The sequence below is a fragment of the Elephas maximus genome, chromosome X (assembly GCF_024166365.1).
Source record: "Elephas maximus indicus isolate mEleMax1 chromosome X, mEleMax1 primary haplotype, whole genome shotgun sequence".
Taxonomy (NCBI): domain Eukaryota; kingdom Metazoa; phylum Chordata; class Mammalia; order Proboscidea; family Elephantidae; genus Elephas; species Elephas maximus.
In genome coordinates this window covers 138,088,273-138,114,685 of record NC_064846.1, presented here as the reverse complement: position 1 = coordinate 138,114,685, position 26,413 = coordinate 138,088,273, and the positions used below count along the sequence as shown (strand labels likewise).

The 26,413-nt window shown below is 39.0% G+C and overlaps 1 protein-coding gene across 4 annotated transcripts in view; it reads left to right on the top strand.

Annotated features, from left to right (window-relative positions):
• PRRG1 (proline rich and Gla domain 1) overlaps positions 1–25,089 on the top strand; it is a 156,438-nt gene extending 131,349 nt beyond the window's left edge. For 3 of the 4 annotated variants that reach the window (XM_049871333.1, XM_049871335.1, XM_049871334.1), the window contains exon 4: positions 20,792–25,089. In XM_049871333.1, coding sequence (XP_049727290.1) covers positions 20,792–21,277 — 486 coding nt within the window. In that variant the 3' untranslated portion in view covers positions 21,278–25,089. The remainder of the gene's footprint in view (positions 1–20,791) is intronic. The other variant, XM_049871336.1, reaches the window with a different exon arrangement.
• Positions 25,090–26,413: the final 1,324 nt, after the last annotated feature.

Below are 26,413 nucleotides of genomic sequence, written 5' to 3'. Positions count from 1 at the left end.
AGTAATCAAAAACCAAGCAAAACTCAACGCCGTGGAATCAATTCTGACTCATAGTGACCCTACAGGGCAGAGTAGAACTGCCCCAGTGTAATAGAATGAATTCAAGTGTCAACAAGGAATGAATCCTGAAACTCACATACACACAAACACACTTACAGTGTACTATTGTTGTTAGGTGCCATCGAGTCGGTACTGACTCAGAGACCCTATGCACAACAGAATGAAACACTGCCCAGTCCTGCGCCATCCTTACAATTATTGTTACGCTTGAACTCATTGTTGCAGCCACTGTGTCAGTCCACCTCGTTGAGGGTCTTCCTCTTATCTGCTGACCCTGTACTTTGCCAAGCATGATGTCCTTCTCCAGGGACTGATCCCTCCTGACAACATGTCCAAAGTATGTAAGACGCTGTCTCGCCATCCTTGCTTTTAAGGAACATTCTGTTTGTACTTCTTCCAAGACAGATTTGTTAGTTCTTTTGGCAGTCCATGGTATAGTCAATATTTTTCGCCAACACCACAATTCAAAGGCATCAATTCTTCTTCGGTCTTCCTTATTCATTGTCCATCTTTCCCATCCATATGATGCGATTGAAAATACCATGGCTTGGGTCAGGCGCACCTTAGTCTTCAAGGTGACATTCTTGCTTTTCAACACTTTAAAGAGGTCCTTTGCAGCAGATTTATCCAGTGCGATGTGTCATTTGATTTCTTGACTGCTGCTTCCATGGGTGTTGATGGTGGATCCAAGTAAAGTGAAATCCTTGACAACTTCAGTCTTTTCTCCATTATCATGATGTTGCTTATTGGTCCAGTTGTGAGGATTTTTGTTCTTTATGTTGAGATGCAACCCATACTGAAGGCTGTGGTTTTTGATCTTCGTTAGTAAGTGCTTCAAGTCCTCTCCGCTTTCAGCAAGCAAGGTTGTGTCGTCTGCATATCTCAGGTTGTTAACGAGTCTTCCTCCAATCCTGATGCCCCGCTCTTCTTCATGTAGTCTAGCTTCTCTATTATGAATAATCTGAGATAATCACACAGTGTAGTTAGTTTCTATTCAGATGCCATATGATGTGGAGCTATATCAAAGAGATGTGTCTATTGCTTATGCTTATTTGAATATTAACACCCCTTATCTGAGAGCCAGTATATCACAGACTATGTAAGCAGATTGCCTGGGTTCAAATTACAGTTCTACCACTTACTAGCTGAATGACTTTGCAAAAGTTACTTAACCTTTCATTGCCTCAGCTTCCTCATTTATAAAATCGAGATAAAATGATGATGATAATAGGATTAATGGAAATATTTAATGGATACTTGAATATAAAATACTTAGAATACTTGACAACCATTATTAAATACATGTTAGCTGTTATTGCATAAGACATGACTCCCACCCTAATGAAAGTGATTTGTGTTATAATAACATTTCTTGATATAAATATGTGGCAAGATAATATAAAAATGAACAGCACCACAGTTGTATACTTTACATAGTAGCATGCACATGATACTCCATTTTATACATTTTTTTAAAAAATCTAGTTGAGAAGGGGGCCAAGATGGCGGACTAGGTAGACGCTACCTTGGATCCCTCTTGCAACAAAGACTCGGAAAAACAAGTGAATCGATCACATACATAACAGTCTACGAACCCTGAACAACAAACACAGATTTAGAGACAGAAAACGAACAAATACGGGGAAGCGGCGACTATTTTCAGAGCCTGGAGCCAGCGTCCCAGTCAGGTAACCTTGGCGCCCAGTTTAGGTCAGGGCCCAGGGGAGCTGACGGTGCAAACAAGGGCGCAGCCCTACCCCCCTGAACTCACCCCGGGAGGGGGCCCAGCTGGTCTGCGCGGGCGGCGTGGCAACGCAGCCGGTAGGAGAAGTCCCCAGGAGGCAGTGACTGGTCTTGGAGCTGGTAGTGCAGCATCCCAGCCAGGGAATCTTGCCGCTGGGCTTTTGACTGGGCGCTGTCACGGCGCAAGCATGGGGCTCAGCTCCACTCCCCTGAACTAACCCCAGGAGGGGGCCCAGCCGGTCTGTGGAGGCGGCGCGGCGATGCGGCTGGTGGGACGAGAAGTCCCCGGGAGGCAGCGACTGATTTTGGAGTCGGGAGTGCAGCGTCCCAGCAGGGGAACCTTGACGCTGGGTTTTGGACTGGCAGCGGAGGATCTGACCGTGGCTTCAGGGGGCAAGATCCCCGGGGGCAATCTCCACACAGCCACCATACATAGGCGACACGCCCCTTGGGAATCTCAGATAAAATAGTCATTGCAAGCAAGACAAGCAACTCTGGCTATATTCTGAGGTGCTACTCTCCTATCTCTCTGATCCCTCCCCCACCCTCCCCAGGTGGCTTCGTTAACATTGGAATTTCCTGAGCCAGAGGGAGAAAGGCTCCGGCTCTGCGGCGGCTTTGCTTCCCCCCCCCCCTTTTTTTTTCTCTTTTGGTCTTTTCCTAACCCACTCTTCCGGCCTGAGAGAAGGAACCACAAAAAACCCAGGGACCAAAAATCCATCCCTAATTGGACTAAAAACACAGAACCAGCTACAGCCAAGCATATATGATCCAAATCTCAGACTTTCATCCTTACAGGGAACAAGGTGGCGGTTATAATCCAAAGGCAGTTCTGATAGGGATCTGACTGCATTTTTTTTTTAGCGGATTTTCTGGAAAAACAAGTTTCCCAGTGATGGCTCGGAGACAGCAGTCCATATCAAACCACATAAAGAAGCAGACCATGACAGCTTCTACAACCCCCCAAACAAAAGAATCAAAATCTTTCCCAAATGAAGATACAATCCTGGAATTATCAGATACAGAATATAAAAAAACTAATTTACAGAATGCTTCAAGACATCAGAAACAAAATAAGGCAAACTGCAGAAAAAGCCAAGGAACACACTGATAAAACAGTTGAAGAACTCAAAAAGATTATTCAAGAACATACTGGAAAAATTAATAAGTTGCAAGAATCCATAGACAGACAGCATGTAGAAATCCAAAAGATTAACAATAAAATTACAGAATTAGACAACACAATAGGAAGTCAGCGGAGCAGACTCGAGCAATTAGAATGCAGACTGGGACATCTGGAGGACCAGGGAATTAACACCAACATAGCTGGAAAAAAATCAGATAAAAGAATTTAAAAAAATGAAGAAACCCTAAGAATCATGTGGGACTCTATCAAGAAGGATAACTTGTGTGTGATTGGAGTCCCAGAACAGGGAGGGGGGAGAGAAAACACAGAGAAAATAGTTGAAGATCTGCTGACAGAAAACTTCCCTGACATCATGGAAGACGAAAGGATATCTATCCAAGATGCTCATTGAACCCCATTTAAGATTGATCCAAAAAGAAAAACACCAAGACATATTATCATCAAACTTGCCAAAACCGAAGATAAAGAGAAAATTTTAAAAGCAGCCAGGGAGAAAAGAAAAGTTTCCTTCAAGGGAGAATCAATAAGAATAAGTTCAGACTACTCAGCAGAAACCATGCAGGCAAGAAGGGAATGGGACGACATATACAGAGCACTGAAGGAGAAAAACTGCCAGCCAAGGATCATATATCCAGCAAAAGTCTCTCTGAAATATGCAGGTGAAATTAAGATATTTATAGATAAACACAAGTTTAGAGAATTTGCAAAAACCAAACCAAAGCTACAAGAAATACTAAAGGATATTGTTTGGTCAGAGAACCAATAATATCAGATATCAGCACAACACAAGGTCACAAAACAGAACGTCCTGATATCAACTCAAATAGGGAAATCACAAAAACAAATTAAGATTAAAAAAAATGCTCATAACAGGGAATCATTGAAGTCAATATGTAAAAGATCACAATAATCCAAAAGAGGGACTAAATACAGGTGGCATAGAACTGCCATTTGGAGAGTGATACAAGGCGATATACAACAATACAAGTTAGGTTTTTACTTAGAAAAATAGGGGTAAATAATAAGGTAACCACAAAGAGGTATAACAACTCCATAACTCAAGATAAAAGCCAAGAAAAACGTAAACGACTCAACAAACATAAAGTCAAACACTACGAAAATGAGGATCTCACAATTTACTAAGAAAAACGTCTCAGCACAAAAAAGTATGTGGAAAAATGAAATTGTCAACAACACACATAAAAAGGCATCAAAATGACAACACTAAACACTTATTTATCTATAATTATGCTGAATGTAAATGGACTAAATGCACCAATAAAGAGACAGAGAGTCTTGGACTGGATAAAGAAACACGATCCGTCTATATGCTGCCTACAAGAGACACACCTTAGACTTAGAGACACAAACAAACTAAAACTCAAAGGATGGAAAAAAATATATCAAGCAAACAATAAGCAAAAAAGAAGAGGAATAGCAATATTAATTTCTGACAAAATAGACTTTAGACTTAAATCCACCACAAGGATAAAGAAGGACACTACATAACGATAAAAGGGACAATTGATCAGGAAGACATAACCATATTAAATATTTATGCACCCAATGACAGGGCTGCAAGATACATAAATCAAATTTTAACAGAACTGAAAAGTGAGATAGACACCTCCACAATTATAGTAGGAGACTTCAACACACCACTTTCGGAGAAGGACAGGACATCCAGTAAGAAGCTCAATAGAGACACGGAAGATCTACTTACAACAATCAACCAACTTGACCTCATTGACATACAGAACTCTCCACCCAACTGCTGCAAAGTATACTTTTTTTTCTAGCGCACATGGAACATTCTCTAGAATAGACCACATATTAGGTCATAAAACAAACCTTTGCAGAATCCAAAACATCGAAATATTACAAAGCATCTTCTCAGACCACAAGGCAATAAAAGTAGAAATCAATAACAGAAAAACTAGGGAAAAGAAATCAAATACTTGGAAAATGAACAATACCCTCCTGAAAAAAGACTGGGTTATAGAAGACATCAAGGAGGGAATAAAGAAATTCATAGAATGCAACGAGAATGAAAATACTTCCTATCAAAACCTCTGGGACACAGCAAAAGCAGTGCTCAGAGGCCAATTTATATCGATAAATGCACACATACGAAAAGAAGAAAGAGCCAGAATCAGAGAACTGTCCCTACAACTTGAACAAATAGAAAGTGAGCAACAAAAGAATCCTTCAGGCACCAGAAGAAAACAAATCATAAAAATTAGAGCTGAACTAAATGAATTAGAGAACAGAAAAACAATTGAAAGAATTAACAAAGCCAAAAGCTGGTTCTTTGAAAAAATTAACAAAATTGATAAACCATTGGCTAGACTGACTAAAGAAATACAGGAAAGGAAACAAATAACCTGAATAAGAAACGAGAAGGGCCACATCACAACAGACCCAACTAAAATTAAAGGAATCATATCATATTATTACAAAAAATTGTACTCTAACAAATTTGCAAACCTAGAAGAAATGGATGAATTCCTGGAAAAACACTGCCTACCTAAACTAACACATTCAGAAGTAGAACAACTAAATAGACCCATAACAAAAAAAGAGATTGAAACGGTAATCAAAAAACTCCCAACAAAAAAAAGCCCTGGCCCGGACGGCTTCACTGCAGACTTCTACCAAACTTTCAGAGAAGAGTTAACACCACTACTACTGAACGAATTTCAAAGCATAGAAAATGACGGAATACTACCCAACTCATTCTATGAAGCCACCATCTCCCTGATACCAAAACCAGGTAAAGACATTACAAAAAAAGAAAATTACAGACCTATATCCCTCATGAACATAGATGCAAAAATCCTCAACAAAATTCTAGCGAGTAGAATTCAAAAACATATCAAAAAAAATAATTCACCACGATCAAGTGGGACTTATACCAGGTATGCAAGTCTGGTTTAATATCAGAAAAACCATTAATGTAATCCACCACATAAATAAAACAAAAGACAAAAACCACATGATCTTATCAATTGATGCAGAAAAGGCATTTGACAAAGTCCAACACCCATTTATGATAAAAAACTCTCAGCAAAATAGGAATTGAAGGAAAATTCCTCAACATAATAAAGGGCATCTATGCAAAGCTAACAGCCAACATCACTCTAAATGGAGAGAGCCTGAAAGCATTTCCCTTGAGAATGGGAACCAGACAAGGATGCCCTTTATCACCGCTCTTATTCAACATCGTGCTAGAAGTCCTAGCCAGGGCAATTAGGATAGACAAAGAAATAAAGGGCATCCGGATTGGCAAGAAGGAAGTAAAATTATCTCTATTTGCAGATGACATGATCTTATACACAGAAAACCCTAAGGAATCCTCCAGAAAACTACTGAAACTAATAGAAGAGTTTGGCGGAGTCTCAGGTTGTAAGGTAAACATACAAAAATAACTTGGATTCCTCTACATCAACAAAAAGAACATCGAAGAGGAAATAACCAAATCAATACCATTCACAGTAGCCCCCAAGAAGATGAAATACTTAGGAATAAATCTTACCAAGGATGTAAAAGACCTATAGAAAGAAAACTACAAAGCTTTACTACAAGAAATTAAAAAGGACATACTTAAGTGGAAAAACATACCTTGCTCATGGATAGGAAGACTTCACATAGTAAAAATGTCTGTTCTACCAAAAGCCATCTATACGTACAATGCACTTCCAATCCAAATTCCAATGTCATTTTTTAAGGTGATAGAGAAACAAATCACCAATTTCATATGGAAGGGAAAGAAGCCTCCGATAAGCAAAGCATTACTGAAAAAGAAGAAGCAAGTGGGAGGCCTCACTCTACCTGATTTCAGAACCTATTATACAGCCACAGTAGTCAAAACAGCCTGGTACTGGTACAACAACAGGCACATAGACCAATGGAACAGAATTGAGAACCCAGATATAAATCCATCCACATATGAGCAGCTGATATTTGACAAAGGCCCAGTGTCAGTTAATTGGGGAAAAGATAGTCTTTTTAACAAATGGTGCTGGCATAACTGGATATTCATTTGCAAAAAAATGAAACAGGACCCATACCTCACACCATGCACAAAAACTAACTCCAAGTGGATCAAAGACCTAAACATAAAGACTAAAATGATAAAGATCATGGAAGAAAAAATAGGGACAACCTTAGGAGCCCTAATACAAGGCATAAACAGAATACAAAACATTACCAAAAATGACGAAGAGAAACCAGATAACTGGGAGCTCCTAAAAATCAAACACCTATGCTCATCTAAAGACTTCACCAAAAGAGTAAAAAGACCACCTACAGACTGGGAAAGAATTTTCAGCTATGACATCTCCGACCAGCGCCTGATGTCTAAAATCTACATGATTCTGTCAAAACTCAACCACAAAAAGACAAACAACCCAATCAAGAAGTGGGCAAAGGATATGAACACACACTTCACTAAAGAAGATATTCAGGCAGCTAACAGATACATGAGAAAATGCTCTCAATCATTAGCCATTAGAGAAATGCAGATTAAAACTACGATGAGATTCCATCTCACTCCAACAAGGCTGGCATTAATCCAAAAAACACAAAATAATAAATGTTGGAGAGGCTGCGGAGAGACTGGAACTCTTATACACTGCTGGTGGGAATGTAAAATGGTACAACCACTTTGGAAATCTATCTGGCGTTATCTTAAACAGTTAGAAATAGAACCAGCATACAACCCAGAAATCCTACTCCTCGGAATATACCCTAGAGAAACAAGAGCCTTCACACAAACAGATATATGCACACCCATGTTTATTGCAGCTGTTTACAATAGGAAAAAGCTGGAAGCAACCAAGGTGTCCATCAGTGGATGAATGGGTAAATAAATTGTGGTATATTCACACAATGGAATACTACACATCGATAAAGAACAGTGACGGATCTGTGAAACATTTCATAACATGGAGGAACCTGGAAGGCATTATGCTGAGCAAAATCAGTCAGAGGCAAAAGGACAAGTATTGTATAAGACCACTATTATAAGATCTTGAGAAATAGTATAAACTGAGAAGAACACATACTTTTGTGGTTACGGAGGGGGAGGGAGGGAGGGAGGGAGGGAGAGGGTTTTTTACTGATGAATTAGCAGATAAGAACTGCTTTAGGTGAAGGGAAGGACAACACTCAATACATGGAAGGTCAGCTCGACTGGACTGGACCAAAAGGAAAAAGTTTCCGGGATAAACTGAATACTTCAAAGGTCAGCGGAGCAAGGGCGGGGGTTTGGGAACCATGGTTTAAGGGGACTTCTAAGTCAATTGGCAAAATAATTCTATTATGAAAACATTCTGCATCCCACTTTGAAATGTGGCGTCTGGGGTCTTAAATGCTAACAAGCAGCCACCTAAGATGCATCAATTGGTCTCAACCCACCTGGAGCAAAGGAGAATGAAGAACACCAAGGTCACACGACAACTAAGAGGCCAAGAGACAGAAAGGGCCACATGAACCAGAGACCTACATTATCCTGTGACCAGAAGAAGTAGTTGGTGCCCGGCCACAATCGATGACTGCCCTGACAGGGAGCACAACAGAGAACCCCTGAGGGAGCAGGAGATCAGTGGGATGCAGACCCCAAATTCTCATAAAAAGACCAGACTTAATGGTCTGGCTGTGACTAGAGGAATCCCGGCGGTCATGGTCCCCAAACCTTCTTTTGGCCCAGGGCAGGAACCATCCCTGAAGACAACTCATCAGACATGAAAGGGACTGGACAGTGGGTGGGAGAGAGATGCTGATGAAGAGTGAGCTAATTATATCAGGTGGACACTTGAGACTGTGTTGGCATGTCCTGTCTGGAGGGGGGATGGGAGGATAGAGAGAGTTGGAGGCTGCCAAAGTTTTCAGGAAAGGAGAGACTGGAAGGGCTGACTCAGTAGGGGGAGAGCAAGTGAGAGTAAGGAGTAAGATGTATATTAACTTATATGTGACAGACTGACTTGATTTGTAAACGTTCACTTGAAGCTCAATAAAAGTTAATAATAAAAAAAAATCTAGTTGAGGAAACTTCAAATTTTCTATTAGTAATCTATTAACAAGCAGCAGTTTCCAGTGATAACTTTGTGTACTCGATAATGTCATCACTCTAGTTAAAATAATAATAATAATGCAATCCGTACCCACGTTCTTATTTTAACAAATCAAGCAATCCCAGCTAACAGATTACTAAGTAGTTAATTAGAAATTACTGAGTACTGATTCTATAACATTGCTCAAACTGCGACAGCCTGGCTCTAACATACATTAGTGCATCTACTAAAGACTCCCTCATCTTAGAGGCACCAGTTTGCCTTTTTATACTTAATTACTTCTGTAATGCTTCTTTAGATGTTTTTAGCCTCTGTGGTAGGAAAAAAAATGGAAGGATAGGGCTCATTTTTTGACTTATTGAGTTAGTTTCATGTAAAATTTCTCTATTTTCCTGAATCAGTGCCAGTTAATTTCAGTTCCCCTGAATAGGTAATGCAACATTAATATTGTAAATGAATTATTTACGTATATAAAATATTTCAGGATGTATTTTCGGGGAACGCTCTTGACAAGAAAGCCACACATATAATATGAATTTTAAGAAAATAATGTTTCTTTGAAAAATATATTCATGAAACTTATAACAAAATGCATGATCATAAATCCAGCCCTGTGTTTAAAATAAGGTTGTGTATGGCACCATGTCTCCATCTAAAGAATATAGAATTGTTAACTGCAGCATACGATAATTTCATGTTCAATATTTCTGGTGTGAACAATAATTTCTACTGCCACAGCTAGTGATAAACTGTTTTTCAGTGTTACAATCTTTATTGTTTGTTTGAAATAATTTATAATGGATACCTTATATTTATATGTGCTTACCAAATGAAAATCTATGCCATACCTAGTGAGAATGGGAAAACTACTAAATCAGATATCTTTACATGATGTTCTATAGCTACAGAACACTGAGAATATTTAGTAAGTAAAAGACATATAATATGATTATAAAGGCTACTGAGAATAAATACTGATGCCCAGAGATGCTATTTCCATGAATCCTAGGCTAAGAATGGAATGAAAAGGTGATGATGTCAGAAATAAGAAAATGAACATTTACTCACCACTTACCTTCTGTTTTTTGTTTTTTTTTTTTTACCTTCTGTTTAAGCCATCTAGTACTGCTATAAAGAAATACCACAAGTGGATGTCTTTAACAAAGAGAAATTTATTCTTTCACAGTCTAGGAGGCTGGAAGTCCAAATTCAGGGTGCCAGCTCCAGGGGAAGGCTTTTTTTCTCTGTGGGCTCTGGGGAAAGCCCTTGTCATCAATCTTCCCCTGATGTAGGAGCTTCTCAGCGTGGGGACCCCGGGTCCAAAGGATGTGCTCCCCTTCTGGATCATCATTCTTGGTGGTAGGAGGTCCTCCTGTCTCTCTGCTCCCTTCTCTCTTTTGTATTTCAAAAGAGATTGAAAATAAAAACTAATCTTATAGATTGTGTCCTGCTTCATTAACATAACTACCTCTAATCCTGCCTCATTAACATCATAGAGGTAGGATTTACAACACACAGGAAAACCACATCAGATGACAAAATGGTGGACAATCACACAATACTGGGAATCAAGACCTAGCCAGTTTGACACACATTTTTGGGGGGCACAGTTCAATCCATAACACCTACTCTGGTAAGCATTGTGCTAACTGATTATATTACTTCATTTAACTTCAATGCTAAACTTGTCCTGGAGGGATTTTAATCTCTAATTTTACAGGTAAATAAATATGGCCAGAGATGTTAAGGTGTTGCCTCAGGCACTGTGGATATTAATTGCTAGACTCACTCTTTAATCTTAACCTGTCTGCCTTTGAAACCCAGGCTCTTTTCCTCCATTTTGGGATTCCAGTATTTTTGTCTCCCCCTGAGATCCTAGAGGTGAAAGCAAATGCAGCTAGTAGCAAGGAAATTGGTGATATTGTGTCCCTAGGCTTTCTTAGACTTGGAAACATCTGGTCAGAGGAGAGAGGGATTGAATGAGTGCGTGTAAGTCTTAAAGAAGTCAGGAAAGAGGGCACATGGTTGGTGCCTTGCATGAAATGCTCAGAATCAAATGCTTAAGGAAATGATTTGTCAACATTAATTCCATAGCCCTTTCTTTGAAATGGAGCCCTGGTGGCACAGTGGTTAAGTGTTTGGCTGCTAACCAAAAGGTCAGCAGTTCAAATCTACCAGTCGCTCCTAGGAATCTCTATAGGACAGTTCTGCTCTGTCCTATAGTGTCACTATGAGTCAGATCAACTTGACAGCAATGGCTTTGGTTTTTTGTTTGCTTTTTTCTTTGAAATAGGGTCAAAAAGGACTAGAAAAGAAGAAGAGAAGATAATAGACTTATGATGAGAATGAAAAGAATGCCTGAGCAGGGGGATAATCACTAGAACTGAACGACACATTTATATGAACCTCGTTGCCTTTGAGTTAATTCTGACTCATAGTGACCCTATAGGACAGAGAAGAACTGCCCCACTGGGTACCTAAGGCTGTAATCTTTACAGAAGCAGATTGCTACATCTTTCTCCTGCACAGTTGCTGGTGGGTTGAAACTAACAACCTATGGGTTAGTGCCTGAGCATTGTAGCCACTGCGCCACCACAGGTCCTTTCACATCTATATCCAAAACCAAAAAATCCATTGCCATTAAGTCGATTCTGACTCATAGTGACCCTATAGGACAGGATAGAACTTCTCTCACAGGGCTTCCAAGGAGTGGCTGGTGGATTGGAACTGCTAACCTTTGGGTTAGCAGCCAAGCTCTTTTTCAAGGCTTATATGTCATCCCATTACCTTCTTGCCTGCATGGGTTCTGCTGAGTAGTCCGAGCTTGGCCTCATTGACTCTCCCTTTTTTTTTTTAGACTTTAGTTTTTAGAGTGGGTTTAGATTTACAGAAAAAATATGCAAAAGAGCTCCCATATTCCCCCTTCCCCCCTGCACATAGTCTCCCCTATTTCTAACACCTTGCTTTCATGTGGTACACTTGTTACAGTTGATCAACCAATATTGATATATTATTATTAACTAAAGTCTGTAGTTTACATTAGAGTTCACACTATTGTAGAGTTCTTTTTTTTTAATTTTATTGTGCTTTAAGTGAAAGTTTACAAATCAAGTCAGTCTCTCATACAAAACCTTGCTGTATACTCCTAGTTGCTCTCCACCTAATGAGATAGCACACTCCTCTCCACCCTGTATTTCCATGTCCATTCAGCCAGCTTCTGTCCCCCTCCGCCTTCATATCTTCCCTCCAGACAGGAGCTGCCCAGATAGTCTCATGTGTCTACTTGATCCAAGAAGCTCACTCCTCACCAGTACCATTTTCTGTCTTATAGTCCAGTCCAATCCCTGTCTGAAGAGTTGGCTTTGGGAGTGGTTCCTGTCTTGGGCTAACAGAAGGTCTGGGGACCATGACTTCTGGGGTCTTTCTAATCTCTGTTAGACCATTAAGTCTGATCTTTTTATGAGAATTTGAGGTCTGCATCCTACTGCTCCCCTGCTCCTCCAGGGATTCTCTCTTGTGTTCCCTGTCAGGGCAGTCATCAGTTGTAGCCGGGCACCAGCTAGGTCTTCTGGTCTCAGGCTGATGTAGTCTCTGGTTTATGTGGCCCATTCTTACACTCGGGCTCATACTTACCTTGTGTCTTTGGTGTTCTTCATTCTCCTTTGCTCCATGTGAGCTGAGACCAACTGATGCATCTTAGATGAGCGCTTGCTTGCATTTAAGACCCCAGACGCCACTCTCCGAAATGGGGTGCAGAATGCTTTCTTAATAGATTTTATTATGCCAGTCGACCTAGATGTCCCCTGAAACCGTGATCCCCAAACCCCCACCTCTGCTACGCTGGCTTTCAAAGCATTCGGTTTATTCAGGAAACTTCTTTGCTTTTGGTTTAGTCCAGTTGTGCTGACCTCGCCTGTATTGTGTGTTGTCTTTCCCTTCACATAAAATAGTTCTTGTCTACTATATAATTAATGAATACCTCTCTGCCTCTCTACCCACTCTTGTAACCATCAAAGAATATATTCTCCCTTATTTAAACTGTTTCTTGAGTTCTTATAATAGTGGTCTCATACAGTATTTGTCATTTTGCAACTGACTAATTTCATTCAGCATAATGCCTTGCAGGTTCCTCCACGTTATGAAATGTTTCAAGGATTCATCATTGTTCTTTATTGTTGCGTAGTATTCCATTCTGTGAATATACCATAATTTATTCATTCATCCGTTGATGGGCACCTTCATTGCTTCCAACTTTTTGCTATTGTAAACAGCGCTGCAGTGAACATAGGTGTGCATGTATCTGTTCGTGTAAAAAGGCTCTTATTTCTCTAGGATATATTCCCAGGAATGGGATTGCTGGATCGTGTGGTAGTTCTATTTCTAGGTTTTTAAGGAAGCACCAAATTGATTTCCAAAGTGGTTGTACCATCTTACATTCCCACCCGCAGTGTATAAGTGTTCCAGTCTCTCCTCAACCTCTCCAACATTTATTATTTTGTGTTTTTTGGATTAATGCCAGCCTTGTCGCAGTGAGGTAGAATCTCATTACAGTTTTTATTTGCATTTCTCTAATGGCTAATGATCGTGAGCATTTCCACCTGAATGTCTTCTTTAGTGAAGTGCATGTTCATATCCTTTGTCCATTTTTTAATTGGGTTATTTGTCTTTTTGTTGTTCAGTTTTTGCAATAACATTAGATTTTAGAGATCAGCCACTGATCAGAGATGTCATAACTAAAAACTTTTTCCCAATCTGTAGGTAATCTTTTTACCCTTTTGGTAAGGTCTTTGGATGAGCATAGGTGTTTGACTTTTAGGAGTTCCCAGTTATCTAATTTTTCTTCTGGTGTTTGTACAGTTCTAGTAATCTTTTGTGTACTGTTTATGCCATGTATTAGGGCTCCTAGCATTGTTCCTGTTTTTTCTTCCATGATCTTCATCATTTTAGATTTTATATTTTGGTCTTTGATCCATTTTGAGTTGGTTTTTGGGCATGGTGTGAGATATGGGTCTTGTTTCATTTTTTTGCAGGTAGATATCCAGTTATACCATCACCATTTGTTAAAGAGACTGTCTTTTCTCCGTTTAACAGACTTGGGGCCTTTGTCAAATATCAGCTGCTCATATGTGGATGGACTTATGTCTGGATTCTCAGTTCTGTTCTATCGGTCTATGTATCTGTTGTTGTACCGGTACCAGGCTGTTTTGACTACCGTGGCGGTATAATATATTCTAAAATCAGGTAGTGTGAGGCTTCCCACTTTGTTCTTCTTTTTCAGTAATGCCTTATTTATCTGGGGCCTCTTTCCCTTTGGTATGAAGTTGGTGTTTTTTTTCTCCATCTCACTAAAAAATGTCACTGGTATTTGGATCAGGATTGCATTGTATCTATAGATGGCTTTGGACAGAATAGACATTTTTACAATGTTGAGTCTTCCTATCCATGAGCCAAACCAAAAAAAAAAAAACCCAGTGCCGTCAAGCCGATTCCAACTCATAGCGACCCTATAGGACAGAGTAGAACTGCACCGTAGAGTTTCCAAGGAGTGCCTGGCAGATTCGAACTGCCGACCCTTTGGTTAGCAGCTGTACCACTTAACCACTACGCCACCAGGGTTTCCGTATCCATGAGCAAGATATGGTTTTCCACTTATGTAGGTCTGTTTTAGTTTCTTGTAGTAGTATCTTGTAATTTTTTTTTTTTTTTTTGCATAAGTCTTTTACATCTCCAGTTAGATTTATTCCTAAGTATTTTATATTATTGGGGGCTACTGTAAATGGTACTGATTTGGTGATTTCCTCTTCAATGTCCTTTTTGTTGGTATAGAGGAATCCAACTGATTTTTGTATGTTTATCTTGTATCCTGATGCTCTGCTGAACTCTTCTATGAGTTTCAGTAGTTTTCTTGAGGATTTTTTAGAGTTTTCTGTGTATAAGATTATGTCATCTGCAAATAGAGATACTTTTACTTCTTCCTTCCCAATCTGGATGCCCTTTATTTCTTTATCTAGCCTAATTGCTCTGGCTAGGACCTCCAGCACCATGTTGAATAAGAGTGGTGATAAAGCGCATCCTTGTCTGGTTCCTGATCTCAAGGGGAATGTTTTCGTCTCTCTCCATTTAGGATGATCTTGGCTGTTGTATTTGTATAAATGCGCTTTATTATGTTAAGGAATTTTCCTTCTGTTCCTATTTTGCTGAGAGTTTTTATCATGAATGGGTGTTGGACTTTGTCAAATGCCTTTTGTGCATCAATTGATAAGGTCTTGTCTTGGTTCTTGTCTTTTGTTTTATTTATGTGATAGATTAAATTGATTGTTTTTCTAATGTTGAGCCATGCCTGCATACCTGGTATGAATCCGACTTGGTCATGGTGAATTACTTTTTGATATGTTGTTGAATCCTATTGGCTAGAATTTTGTTGAGGATTTTTGCATCTAAGTTCATGAGGGATATTGGCATGTGATTTTCTTTTTTTTGGTGTCTTTACCTGGTTTTGGTATCAGGGTTATGCTGGCTTCATAGAATGAGATTGGGAGTATTCCATCCTTTTCTATGCTCTGAAATACCTTTAATAGTAGTGGTGTTAACTCTTCTCTTTGGTAGAATTCTCCAGGGAACCCATCAGGGCCAGGGCCTTTTTTTTTGTTGGGAGTTTTTTGATTACTTTTTCAATCTCTTCTTTTGTTATAGGTTTATTTAGTTGTTCTCTCTCTGTTTGTGTTAGTTTAGGTAAGTAGTGTGTTTGTAGAAATTTGTGCGTTTCCTATAGGTTTTCAAATTTGTTAGAGTACAACTTTCCATAAAAATCCATAAGTAGCACTCTGTTATGACTCTTTAAATTTCAGTTTGGTCTGTTGTAATATTGCCCATCTCATTTCTTATTCAGGTTACTTGCTTCGTCTCTTGTTTTTCTTTGTCAGTCTGGCCAGTGATATATCGAATTTGTTAATCCTTTCAAAGAACCAGCTTTTGGTCTTGGTAACTCTTTGAATTGTTTTTCTGTTCTCTATTTCATTCACTTCAGCTCTGTTTTTTTATTATTTGCTTTCTTCTGGTACCTGAGGTTTTCTTTTGTTGCTCTCTTTCTGTTCTACTTGTAGGGCTAATTCTTTGATTTGGGCCCTTTCTTCTTTTTGTATGTGTTCGTTTATTGATCTAAATTGACCTCTGAGCAGTTCTTTCCATGTGTCCCAAAGGTTCTGATAGAAAGTGTTTTCATTCTCATTGGATTCTATGAATTTTTTCCAGCTTTAATGTCTTCTATGACAGAGTCATTTTTGAGCAGGGTATTGTTCAGTTTCCAAGTGTTTGATTTCTTTTCCCTGATTTTTCTGTTGTTGACTTCTAGTTTTATGGCTTTATGGTCAGAGAAGGTGCTTTGTAATATTTCGATGTTTTGGATTCTGTTAAGGCTTGCTTTATTGCCTGATATATGGTCTAGTCTAGAGAATGTTCCATGTGCATTGGAAAAGAAAGTATACTTCGATGCTGTTGGGTGGAGTGTTCTATATATGTCTATGAGGTCAAGTTGGTTAATTTTGGCATTTAGCTCTTCTGTGTCTTTGTTGAGCTTTCTGGATGTTACGTCCTTCACTGACAGTGGTGTGTTGAAGTCTTGTAATATTATTGTGGAGCTATTTATCTCACTTTACAGTGCTGTTGGAGTTTGTTCTATGTATCTCGAAGCCCTGCTGTTGGGTGCATAAATATTTAATATGGTTATATCCTACTGATATATTGTCTCTTTAATCATTATATAGTGTCATTCCTTATCCTTTGTGGTAGATTTAAGTTTGAAGTCTGTTTTGTCAGTAATTAGTACAGCCACTCATGCTCTTTTTTGATTGTTGGTTGCTTAATATATTTTTTTCCATCCTTTGAGTTTTAGGTTGTTTGTGTCTTTAAGTCTAACATGTGTCTTGTAGACAACGTATAGACAAATCATGTTTTTTATCCATTCGGCCACTCTCTGTCTCTTTATTGGTGTATTTAGGCCATTTACCTTCAGCATAATTATTGATAGGTATGAGTTTAGTGCTCTCATTTTGATGTTTTTTGTGTATATTTTGTTGACCATTTCTTTTTCCACTGAACTTTCTGTGCTGAGTTGTTTTTCTTTATGTATTTTCTTTTCATCTTTTTCATTGTTGATTTTGTATTTGCTCAGTCTTTATGCTTTTCTTGTTTTTTTTTATTTTGATGTGTAGCATTGTTAGTTTCCTTTGCTGTTGCCTTAATATTTATACCTATTTTTCTAAGTTTAAACCAATTTTTTATTTCTTTATATCACCTCGATTTCCTCTCCATAGGAAAGATATATAACCACATTTTTAGTCCCTCTTGAATGTTGTCATCTTTTACATATCGACGTCTTTATTTCTGTATTTTCAGGGGTTTAGCTTTGATTTGTTGATTCTTTATTTTGGGAACTTGTAGAAGCCATCATGGTCTGCCTCTTTATGTGACTTGATATTGACTGTTGTCTCCGAAGGAAACCCTGGTGGTGTAGTGGTTAAGTGCCATGGCTGCTAACCAAAGGGTCAGCAGTTTGAATCCTCCAGGCGCTCCTTGGAAACTCTGTGTGGGCAGTTCTGCTCTGTTCTGTAGGGTCGCTATGATTTGGAATTGATTCAATGGCACTGGGTTTGGTTTTTTTGGTTATCGTCTCCAAAGGAGTCCTGGTGGTTCAGTGGTTAAGAGCTATGACTGCTAACCGAAAGGCCAGCAGTTCAGATCTACCAGCTGCTCCTTGGAAACCCTAGGGGCAGTTCTACTCTGTCCTGTAGGGTCACTATGAGTTGGAATCAACTCAACAGGAATGGGTTTGTTTTTTTTTTGGGGGCGGGGGGTTGTTTCCAAGCCATCAATAGGTTATTTTATTTATGTATTTTATGTTTTCTTAGTGTGTCCCAGCTTCTGGTTTTGCTTTGTTTTGGTATGCCCAAATAGGCTGCTTGTGTGAGCTAATTTGATTATTGGCACCTTTGAAGCTCTAACATCCTGTCATCAGGTGGTAGGTCTGTTACTAGGTATGTGAGCCCAGGTGTCCGTTTACTTTTCTTGTATGGATTCGGCTTAGGTGTCTAGGTAGTCTGTCACCAAGTGTGTGTTGCAGGCTCTCACTTACAGTCTTAGACGGTCAGGGGTGATTGGAGTAGGCACAGGTATCTGGCTGCAGTAGAGGGTCATGCACTGATCAAGGCAGGGGGCTGATGGTTGCCCCAGAGTGTCTGGGAGGAAAGCGTGTCCCTGTTCCCTAGAGCATGTAGGTGGGTGGGTTTTGCAGCCAGATGCTGGGTACCCAATGCTGTTGGTTTTAAGGACTGGGAGGCATCACTTATTCTTGGACCCCTGTCGCAGGTGGCTAGGTATTGTGGGTGGGGCCACCAGTCCTCTAGCCCCTGGTGTCAGTAGGTGAGGACCCTATATTTAGGGCAGAGTGGTGTCAAATATCATGAACCTACCATTCTACCATATAGCAGATATAGATGAAAATAGGCTTCAGGTATATACCCTGTTGTACTGTGCTAATGAGGGCCTATACTGTTGAAATGGGCCCACACAGGTGTATGCAGGGGTGAAAAGCATTCATAGTCTGTGGGCCCCTTATTCCTGTGCCTGGGCAAAGGAGCTGTTTCTGTCCTGATTTCCTGGTTTAGGGGAGCTGGCAGATTATTTTTTCCCTGTTTGTTAATTCGATCTCTCCAAGGCCGGGAGAATGGCTCAGGATGCATGATGGGCCCTACTTCGGTCCCAGGGGATGCAGCAGTTACCGAAGCTGCCTGGGACACCTTCAGGCCCCGGACGGATGCAGTGCAGGGAGGGAGCAGGTAAATGGGAAAGAGGTCCTTTCCAAACTGGGTGTTCTTTGATCCGTGCAGTAAGTTAGATGCATGTACTCATCCTTGGCCAATTGAGCGCCGCTTTTTACTGTGTTCTGTAGGTTTGAGTAGACTCTCTGCCACTTGGTCTTCCCAAATGTAGAAAATGCATCCCAAAGGCCACTGCTTGCCTCACTGCACACACCCGCTGATCCGGCCTGCAGGGTTCTCGTTCACACCAGGTCAGACCTCGCCAATCCTTGCTGCTTCTAAACAGTCTCTCCCTCCCCCTGCCACTCAGTCTGATTCTGAAACTTTGCCTTTGATGTTCAGGGTGCCTAGATTGTCATATATCATCGATTCACTTGTTTTTTCGCATCTTTGTTGTAAGAGGGACCACCAGAAATGTCTGACTACTCCACCATCTTGGCCCTGCCTCTCAAAAATTTTAAATATATAATTACTGTTATTTATTGAAGGTTTATGTTTATGTATCAGACAGTTGATAAATACTTTATCTACATTATCTCATTTAATGCTCAGACAGCCTATCAGGTAGGTGAGTATTATCCCATTTTACATGTAAGGAATCTAAGACTTAAGAGAATAACTTGACTAGGTATCATAACTAGTATTTGAGTCAGGGTTTTTTTGTTTGATTGTTTTGTTTTTAAATATTTCCACCCACAAACATTAAAGACTTGAACTTTTAGACCACATTTAATTTAGGATTAAGGCCTAGGTTTAGAAATAACCTAAGACAGTTTCTTCACTAGCTCAGGGCCAAGCAGTATGTAATTCCAACATTCAGTCAACATCTGTTTACGAAACCTTGGGGATGGAAGTCTGGTAAAAGGGGACCCCCAGACAGAACAATTAGAAAGCAAGGTGTTCATCTGTGAAGTGTTTGAATACCAAAAGTCTAAAACTAGTTGTCATCAGTTCTGACTCATGGCAACCCCATGTGTGTCAGAGTAGAACTGTGCTCCATAGTGTTTTTGATGGCTGATTTTTTGGAAGTAGATCTCAAGGCCCTTCTTCTGAGGAGCATCTGAGTAGACTTGAACCACCAACCTTTTGGTTGGCAGCCCAGTGCATTAGCCATTTGCACTACCAGGACTCAAGATCCTAAATTAGCAAATACTATTAATGATGATGAATCTCTGGGTGGTCCAAATGGTTAATACACTGGGCTGCTAACCAAAAGGTTGGTATTTTGAGCCTACCCAGAGGTACCTCAGAAGAAAGGCCTGGTGATCTACTTCTGAAAAATCAGGCATTGAAACCCCTATGGAATGGGGAAGGAACAACTCAGAAAAGGAGGGTGAGAATGGTTGCACGACTCAAAGAATGTGATCAATGCCACTGAATTGTACGTGTAGAAACTGTTGAATTTGTGTATGTTTTGCTGTGTTTATTCTCAACAACAGCAACAAAAGTAAATTATAAAAAAAACCCTTTTGAGCACAGTTCTCCTCAGACCCACATGGGGTTGCCATGAGTCTGAGTCAACAGCAACTTTTTTTTTTTAATTAATGATGCAGACCAGGTGATGAGAACCTCATAGTTGGGCGTGGAGAGTAAGTTTTGAGTTGTATCTTTAAAGGAAAATTATTTGGTATATTTGGGAACAAGAAACCCCTTATATTTCTTAATTTTCCCCTAAAATTTCATAGGTGAAAATCTAAATAATTTCAAGTCTTTGAAAAGATTCATAGATTCTGACTGACCATTTTAGGGAGGATCCAGTTTAGGCACCATGATTTATTTGTAATTTTTTTGTCATGAAAATTCATTATAGGTTACTGGTTGTTTAAACCAACAAATCCGGTTTGGGTTTTATTATTCATTATGTTCACTGAAGCCAGACATTTGTTAATCTGATATTTCCCATCTTTTGTCTTACTAATTTCTGGTTTTTTATTTTTGTCTCATATTTTCAGAAGGAGTTTTGGAACACCTACACAAAAGAGCAACCGGGAGAGAACAGCAGAGGAAGTGACTGGTTTCAGTTTTACCTGACCTTTCCGTTAATCTTTGGCCTCTTCATCATCCTCCTTGTCATTTTCCTAATCTGGAGATGCTTCCTGAGAAACAAAACTCGTAGACAGACAGTGACTGAGGGCCACATTCCTTTTCCTCAGCACCTAAATATCATCACTCCTCCTTCCCAACCAGACGAAATATATGATAGCAGTGGGCTGTCTCCAGGTTTTCTGGAATATGTCGTTGGTCGCTCAGATTCCGTCTCCACCCGCCTGTCCAACTGCGACCCCCCACCAACCTATGAGGAGGCCACTGGCCAGGTGACCCTTCGTAGGAGTGAGACGGAACCTCATTTAGACCCACCCCCGGAGTATGAGGACATTGTCAACTCCAACTCAGCCAATGCTATTGCAATGGTGCCTGTGGTCACTGCCATCAAGTGAAGCCGCAAACTTCTTTTTACTCTAACCATTTTTAAAATACTAATGAAAGAACTTTCTAGCACTTTACCACTACATAAATTTGCATTGACTTATTTTATTAGACTACTACAGCATACCACTTCACACTTTCTGATTTGATTTTCTTTAGTTTTGTTCCCTATTATAAAGTCATTATCTGTGCTCATTTTTGCTAGCAGAAATACGTGAAGAAAAAACATACTAGTGGAGGTCTTCATGTGATACGATGACACTCGTATGGATATATGTGTGTGTATGTATATATATGTATGTACATGCGTATATACATGTGTGTATCGACACAGTATATGTGCAAGTGTCCTAAAGAACCATTAACTTATATTTCAATCACCTGTATAGAGAACATTACTCACCGAAATTGGGGGAAAGGGCACCAACAATTTGTGTAATAGATAGCCAGTAACATGCTGTTGAATTTTGCAAATAAGATATAGTTAGCATGCTTTCTAACTTTTACTGGCTTTTGTTAACCGCCTATTTCTTCATCTACCTTAAAAGAAAAAAAATGCATGTAGTAAATCTTGATTTTAGAAACATCTCAGAGAGAGAAAGTGCGAGCAATAAATGATAACTTAGGGTATGTAGCAAGAACATCATTGGTCATTAGTGGCATTTTGCAAGTTTTATAGTTAACCACCCCCTCCCCCCAAAAAAATGAACAGTGTTTGATTAGCATCTCTTAATGTCTCATGCCATTTATGGTAACATCTTGGTGGAGAGGATTCTTTGACAAGGAAATAATTTCTAAAGTGAACCCCTGTGACACAGTGGTTAAACGCTCAGCTGCTATCTGAAAGGTTTGTGACTCAAACGCACCAGTAGCTCTGTGGAAGAAAGGCCTGGTGACCTGCTTCTGTAAAGATTACAGCCTAGGAAACTCTATGGGGCAGTTCTACTCTGTCGCGTGGGATTGCTTTGAATTGAAAACCAATTTAACAGTACCCAAAAACATGTATGTATGTATGCATATATATGTATGTATATGAGACAGGGAATAGATACTGATTACTCCTTTACTCATATGTGGCAATAATTATTTTCTTTGCACTGTTTCATTGTCTTTTCACTTTATTGTCTGCCCTTTCTCCTACCACCACAGACTCTCCAGCCACCGAAGAGTTTAGTTAAAATGAAATATTTGAGATTATTTTATTGATGTTTTTGTACAGGCTGAAGTCTTTGCCTCAAGATTAGTAGGAGGCAACTTTCCATTAAATTAAGAACAGTGATTTTTATATTGCCCTCCAATTGGTGGAACAAGATTGCAATGTCTGTGTTGTGCCAGGTGCATGCTAAACCTAATTATAGCGCCACCTGGATCTCATGATTGCCTGTATTTCCTTTTGTATCTTCATCAGCTTTTCTTTTTTTTTGAACTGCAAGATTTTTACTCTTGGAATGGAGGGAACAGGTTGTGATTGAACTGCGTATATAAAATGACTCAGAAAGAAGAAATTAAGACAGTTGTTTCATATGAGTTTCCATTATGTATGCACTGATGGAAAATATATTAGATCCATTCAGGGAAATGTCTGTGCCAATCCCAAGCCTCCCTAGTGTTGGAGAAAATGGTCTGTGAGGCAAAAGGAATACCAGTTGTGGCTGTTTTATTCTATGCTATCTCCATTTTCCTCACCAGCCCATTTCTGCTGCTTCCTGGAGCCAAAGGAAGAAGGAAGAATGTTGAGGGGAATCCTGGACTCGGAGTCAGATGACCTAAATTCTAATTCTGCTCTGCCGTATACTTGCCATGTTACCTTGGGCAATACCCATATCTCTGAGCCTCAAATTTCTCACCTCTAAAATGGGGATGATATCATCTCTCCTGCCCTTCTCCAGGGGCTTACAAGGGTCAAATGAGATGGTGTGTGTGAAAGCACTTGGTAAAATGTGAAGCCTATCTGCATGTAAGGTGGTAGGAGTTATTACTCTAGTGCTTCAGGGAGAATTTTTCCTCTCTGTTTCCATAAGATTTATCAATCTTTCATATATTCAGAAATAGAGCTCCTACCATGTTCTTAATCTGAATGTGTGGGCTATTAGTTGAATCCATGCCCTTCTCTAGTCTATACCAATGCTGTGCCAACCTATAGAAGACAGCCAGCTCAGCCCAAACAGGACTAAGAAAATATTGGAAAGGGAACTAAGGCATGTATGTTGAACTGATGGGTTCTGTAGCTTTTATGATCTACAAATGAATATATCTGGACTCTGGTCTTAGCAGAAATGGCAATATGGTTTTGGAACTGGCCATGAGTACACGGCCATCTTTAGCTTCTTAGTTAAAGCTGAATGTGGGATTTTTTAATCCAGTGATTTGTGTGTGTCCATGTGGATTTTGGGTTCATTTTTAAATGAAAATCAAGACTGCTTTTGTATGGACTTTTTCGTTATTGTTAAAGTCAGGCCTTAGATTAGACCAGCAGTTTTCAAAGTGGGGCCCACGGAAACTATTTTGATAACAATACGAAGGCATTTGACTTTTTCATTCTCCTTTTCTCCAAAAAAAAAGAAGTTATAAAAATGTAAAACAATGCCACTCTTCCCACAAATCTTTTTTTTTTTTAAAGAAAATATAGCTATTTTTCATAACAATGTTATTTATGTTAGCATGTAATGGATTTATTTTTAAGTAAGTTAGGATTTTTTTTAATTCCTCGATTTTATTTTCTAACACGGTAAGTATTGATAGATACAATTCACATAAACAAAAGCTCTTTGGAGTCTGAATCCCCAGTAAATTTTAAGAGGATAAAGGGGTCCAGAGACCAAAAAGTTTGAGAACTTAGACAAAGGAGCAGGATGTTGTATTACTAAATACCTATTCTTGTCACTTTTACATTTTAAGCTCCTGACGTTGGCTTTAATGTTGCCTCTTAGAGATATCTGAATTGCAGTGTAAGAATGAATGTTGATCCTGGAAACAAATGCCAAAGCTTAAACTGATCAATGACTACAACTATTTAGACTTTCATCAAAGAAAATACTCTAGCCCATAGCGATAACTGACATCAGCCACAGATCTTATGGTGGCTTGCATGTGATAGTGACAGGCTAAACACAGTGCTACTTTCTTACAGGAAACATTCATTCTGGTTTGTTTTTGTTTGATTTTGCTTTGAGTTGTAAAATTAAAAAAAAAAAAAACTTTAGCTACCCCATCTGGTTTTATAAATGCAGTTTCTTAAACATTTGTTATAACTAAGGGGCTTGTCTGGAACAGTATATATTTTGTATGCTTTTGTCTTTCTTACCTAATTAATATTACACTCACCTTTGATCGTTTTTAATAAAGGTTTATTTTTGCAGAATATATTTAGTACCTTTCTTAAGTGGTCACTAAATAGAATCAACTGGTTTGCATTTAAATGAAAGAATAGCCTCTATGGTTTTCCAGCTGAATGGTTTACAGGCCTCCACATGCAGAGGCTGTGTCTGGAATTTTAGAATGGGCACTTTCTGCCTGCCTTCTCTGAATGTCATGATGAGTTATATCTGTTCAAATACAATGATTTTTTTTCTATTGACCAATGCAAATAGAGGTGCTGTATTTGTTTCATTGTTAATGATGACTTCAAGATTGATGATCTGATAACTGTGGAGATAGCTTTAACTTGGTCCTGTGTAAATAGCATGTATTTTGTTATAATATTTCACATTTTTAAACACTTGGTTTACATTAAATTATGGTATTTAACTATTTTTATGTTTATAATAGATAAGGTTTTTCTTACGTTTCTGTGTTTTTGGTATGCTAAATAAAGCTATTTTTAAACCCAAGAGATTTCTCTCACAGTGTATTAATTAATCATATTATGTTTAGGTATAGCATGCTGCATAAGTTCTTGTTAATTGTAGGGTTTTTTTTTTAACAAAATCAAAATAAATTCCCTTTTACTTGTAAAATTAGGACATACCGCTCAGTAAAGAAATCAGCAATTATCTGGTGAAGGCCCCAGGGCGTTCTCAGCATTAAAAAGAACTTTCTGGAATACTTTTAAATGACCTTGGCTTGATTCAAAATGGAAACACTTGTTCCAAAGGAATAGATAGAGCTCTCTGCTGTAGTATACTTTGTCAAGTCCTAGGAGTGGCATTGACTACATGTACCAAATATCTGTGGGGTTTTTTGTTTTGTTGTGTGTATGTGTGTGTTCATGCTTTTTTCTGTTTAACAGAGGAACAGCTTACATTTGACATTTGAGAAGATGAGAAACGAGAGCACAAGGTGAAACCTTGGGGCCACAGGGCATCTTCTTAAGTGTAGTTACCTCCAAACTAAAGGATGGTGCGTCATATCATAAAACAAGCAGAAGTAAACATGACTTGTTCTCTACAGTATAAAAAATTAAATTTATTTGCTTTATGATCAAGGAGGAATTTTAAAAATATAAATTCTACATGTAAGTATCCATTTTATAAGCTTAAATTCCTGGGGAATTTTCCATAAAAGTCATAAAAATGTACTTATAAAAATATGTCTCAATTTCCAAAAGTTATATAACTTACAGCTGGATAAATAAATCCATGAAACCTAACACCTAGATCAAGATATTTCCAGAAGGCTCCCTCATATTCCCCCCTCAAGAGATAACACTGTTCTACCATCTGTCATCACAGATCACTTTTTAAAATTGATGCTTGGCTGTTACGATATGGACTTGCTTTTTTGAAAAAGAAGTTCTTAAGGTATTTCAGAAAAAGCTCAAACTAGAAGTCCCAGAGCTTCTCTTCCATCTCTTGGCCATCCTTGAAGTTTCCTGCTTGTTCCCTCTGTGCCTTGCCTGTATAGCTGAATCTCTTTGAGAGCACAAATTTTATTTATTTTTAACTCTCTTCCCCAAATACATCAGACACATAAACGTTGGCACGTATTCTTAGGCTGTGGATTAACCAAACCTCGGTAACTCTCTGGCTGGTTTTCTTGATGCTTGTCTTTCTGCTGTAATTCTTAGCACCTGTCCTTTTCTTAAAATGTGTTATGACATTTTGTTCTAATTAATTTTATTTACATATAAATATATATATAAACTTCCAAAGCTTATCTAACCCTATTTCCCTCTATAGCTCAGTCGATAAATATTTACAAAGTGTGAG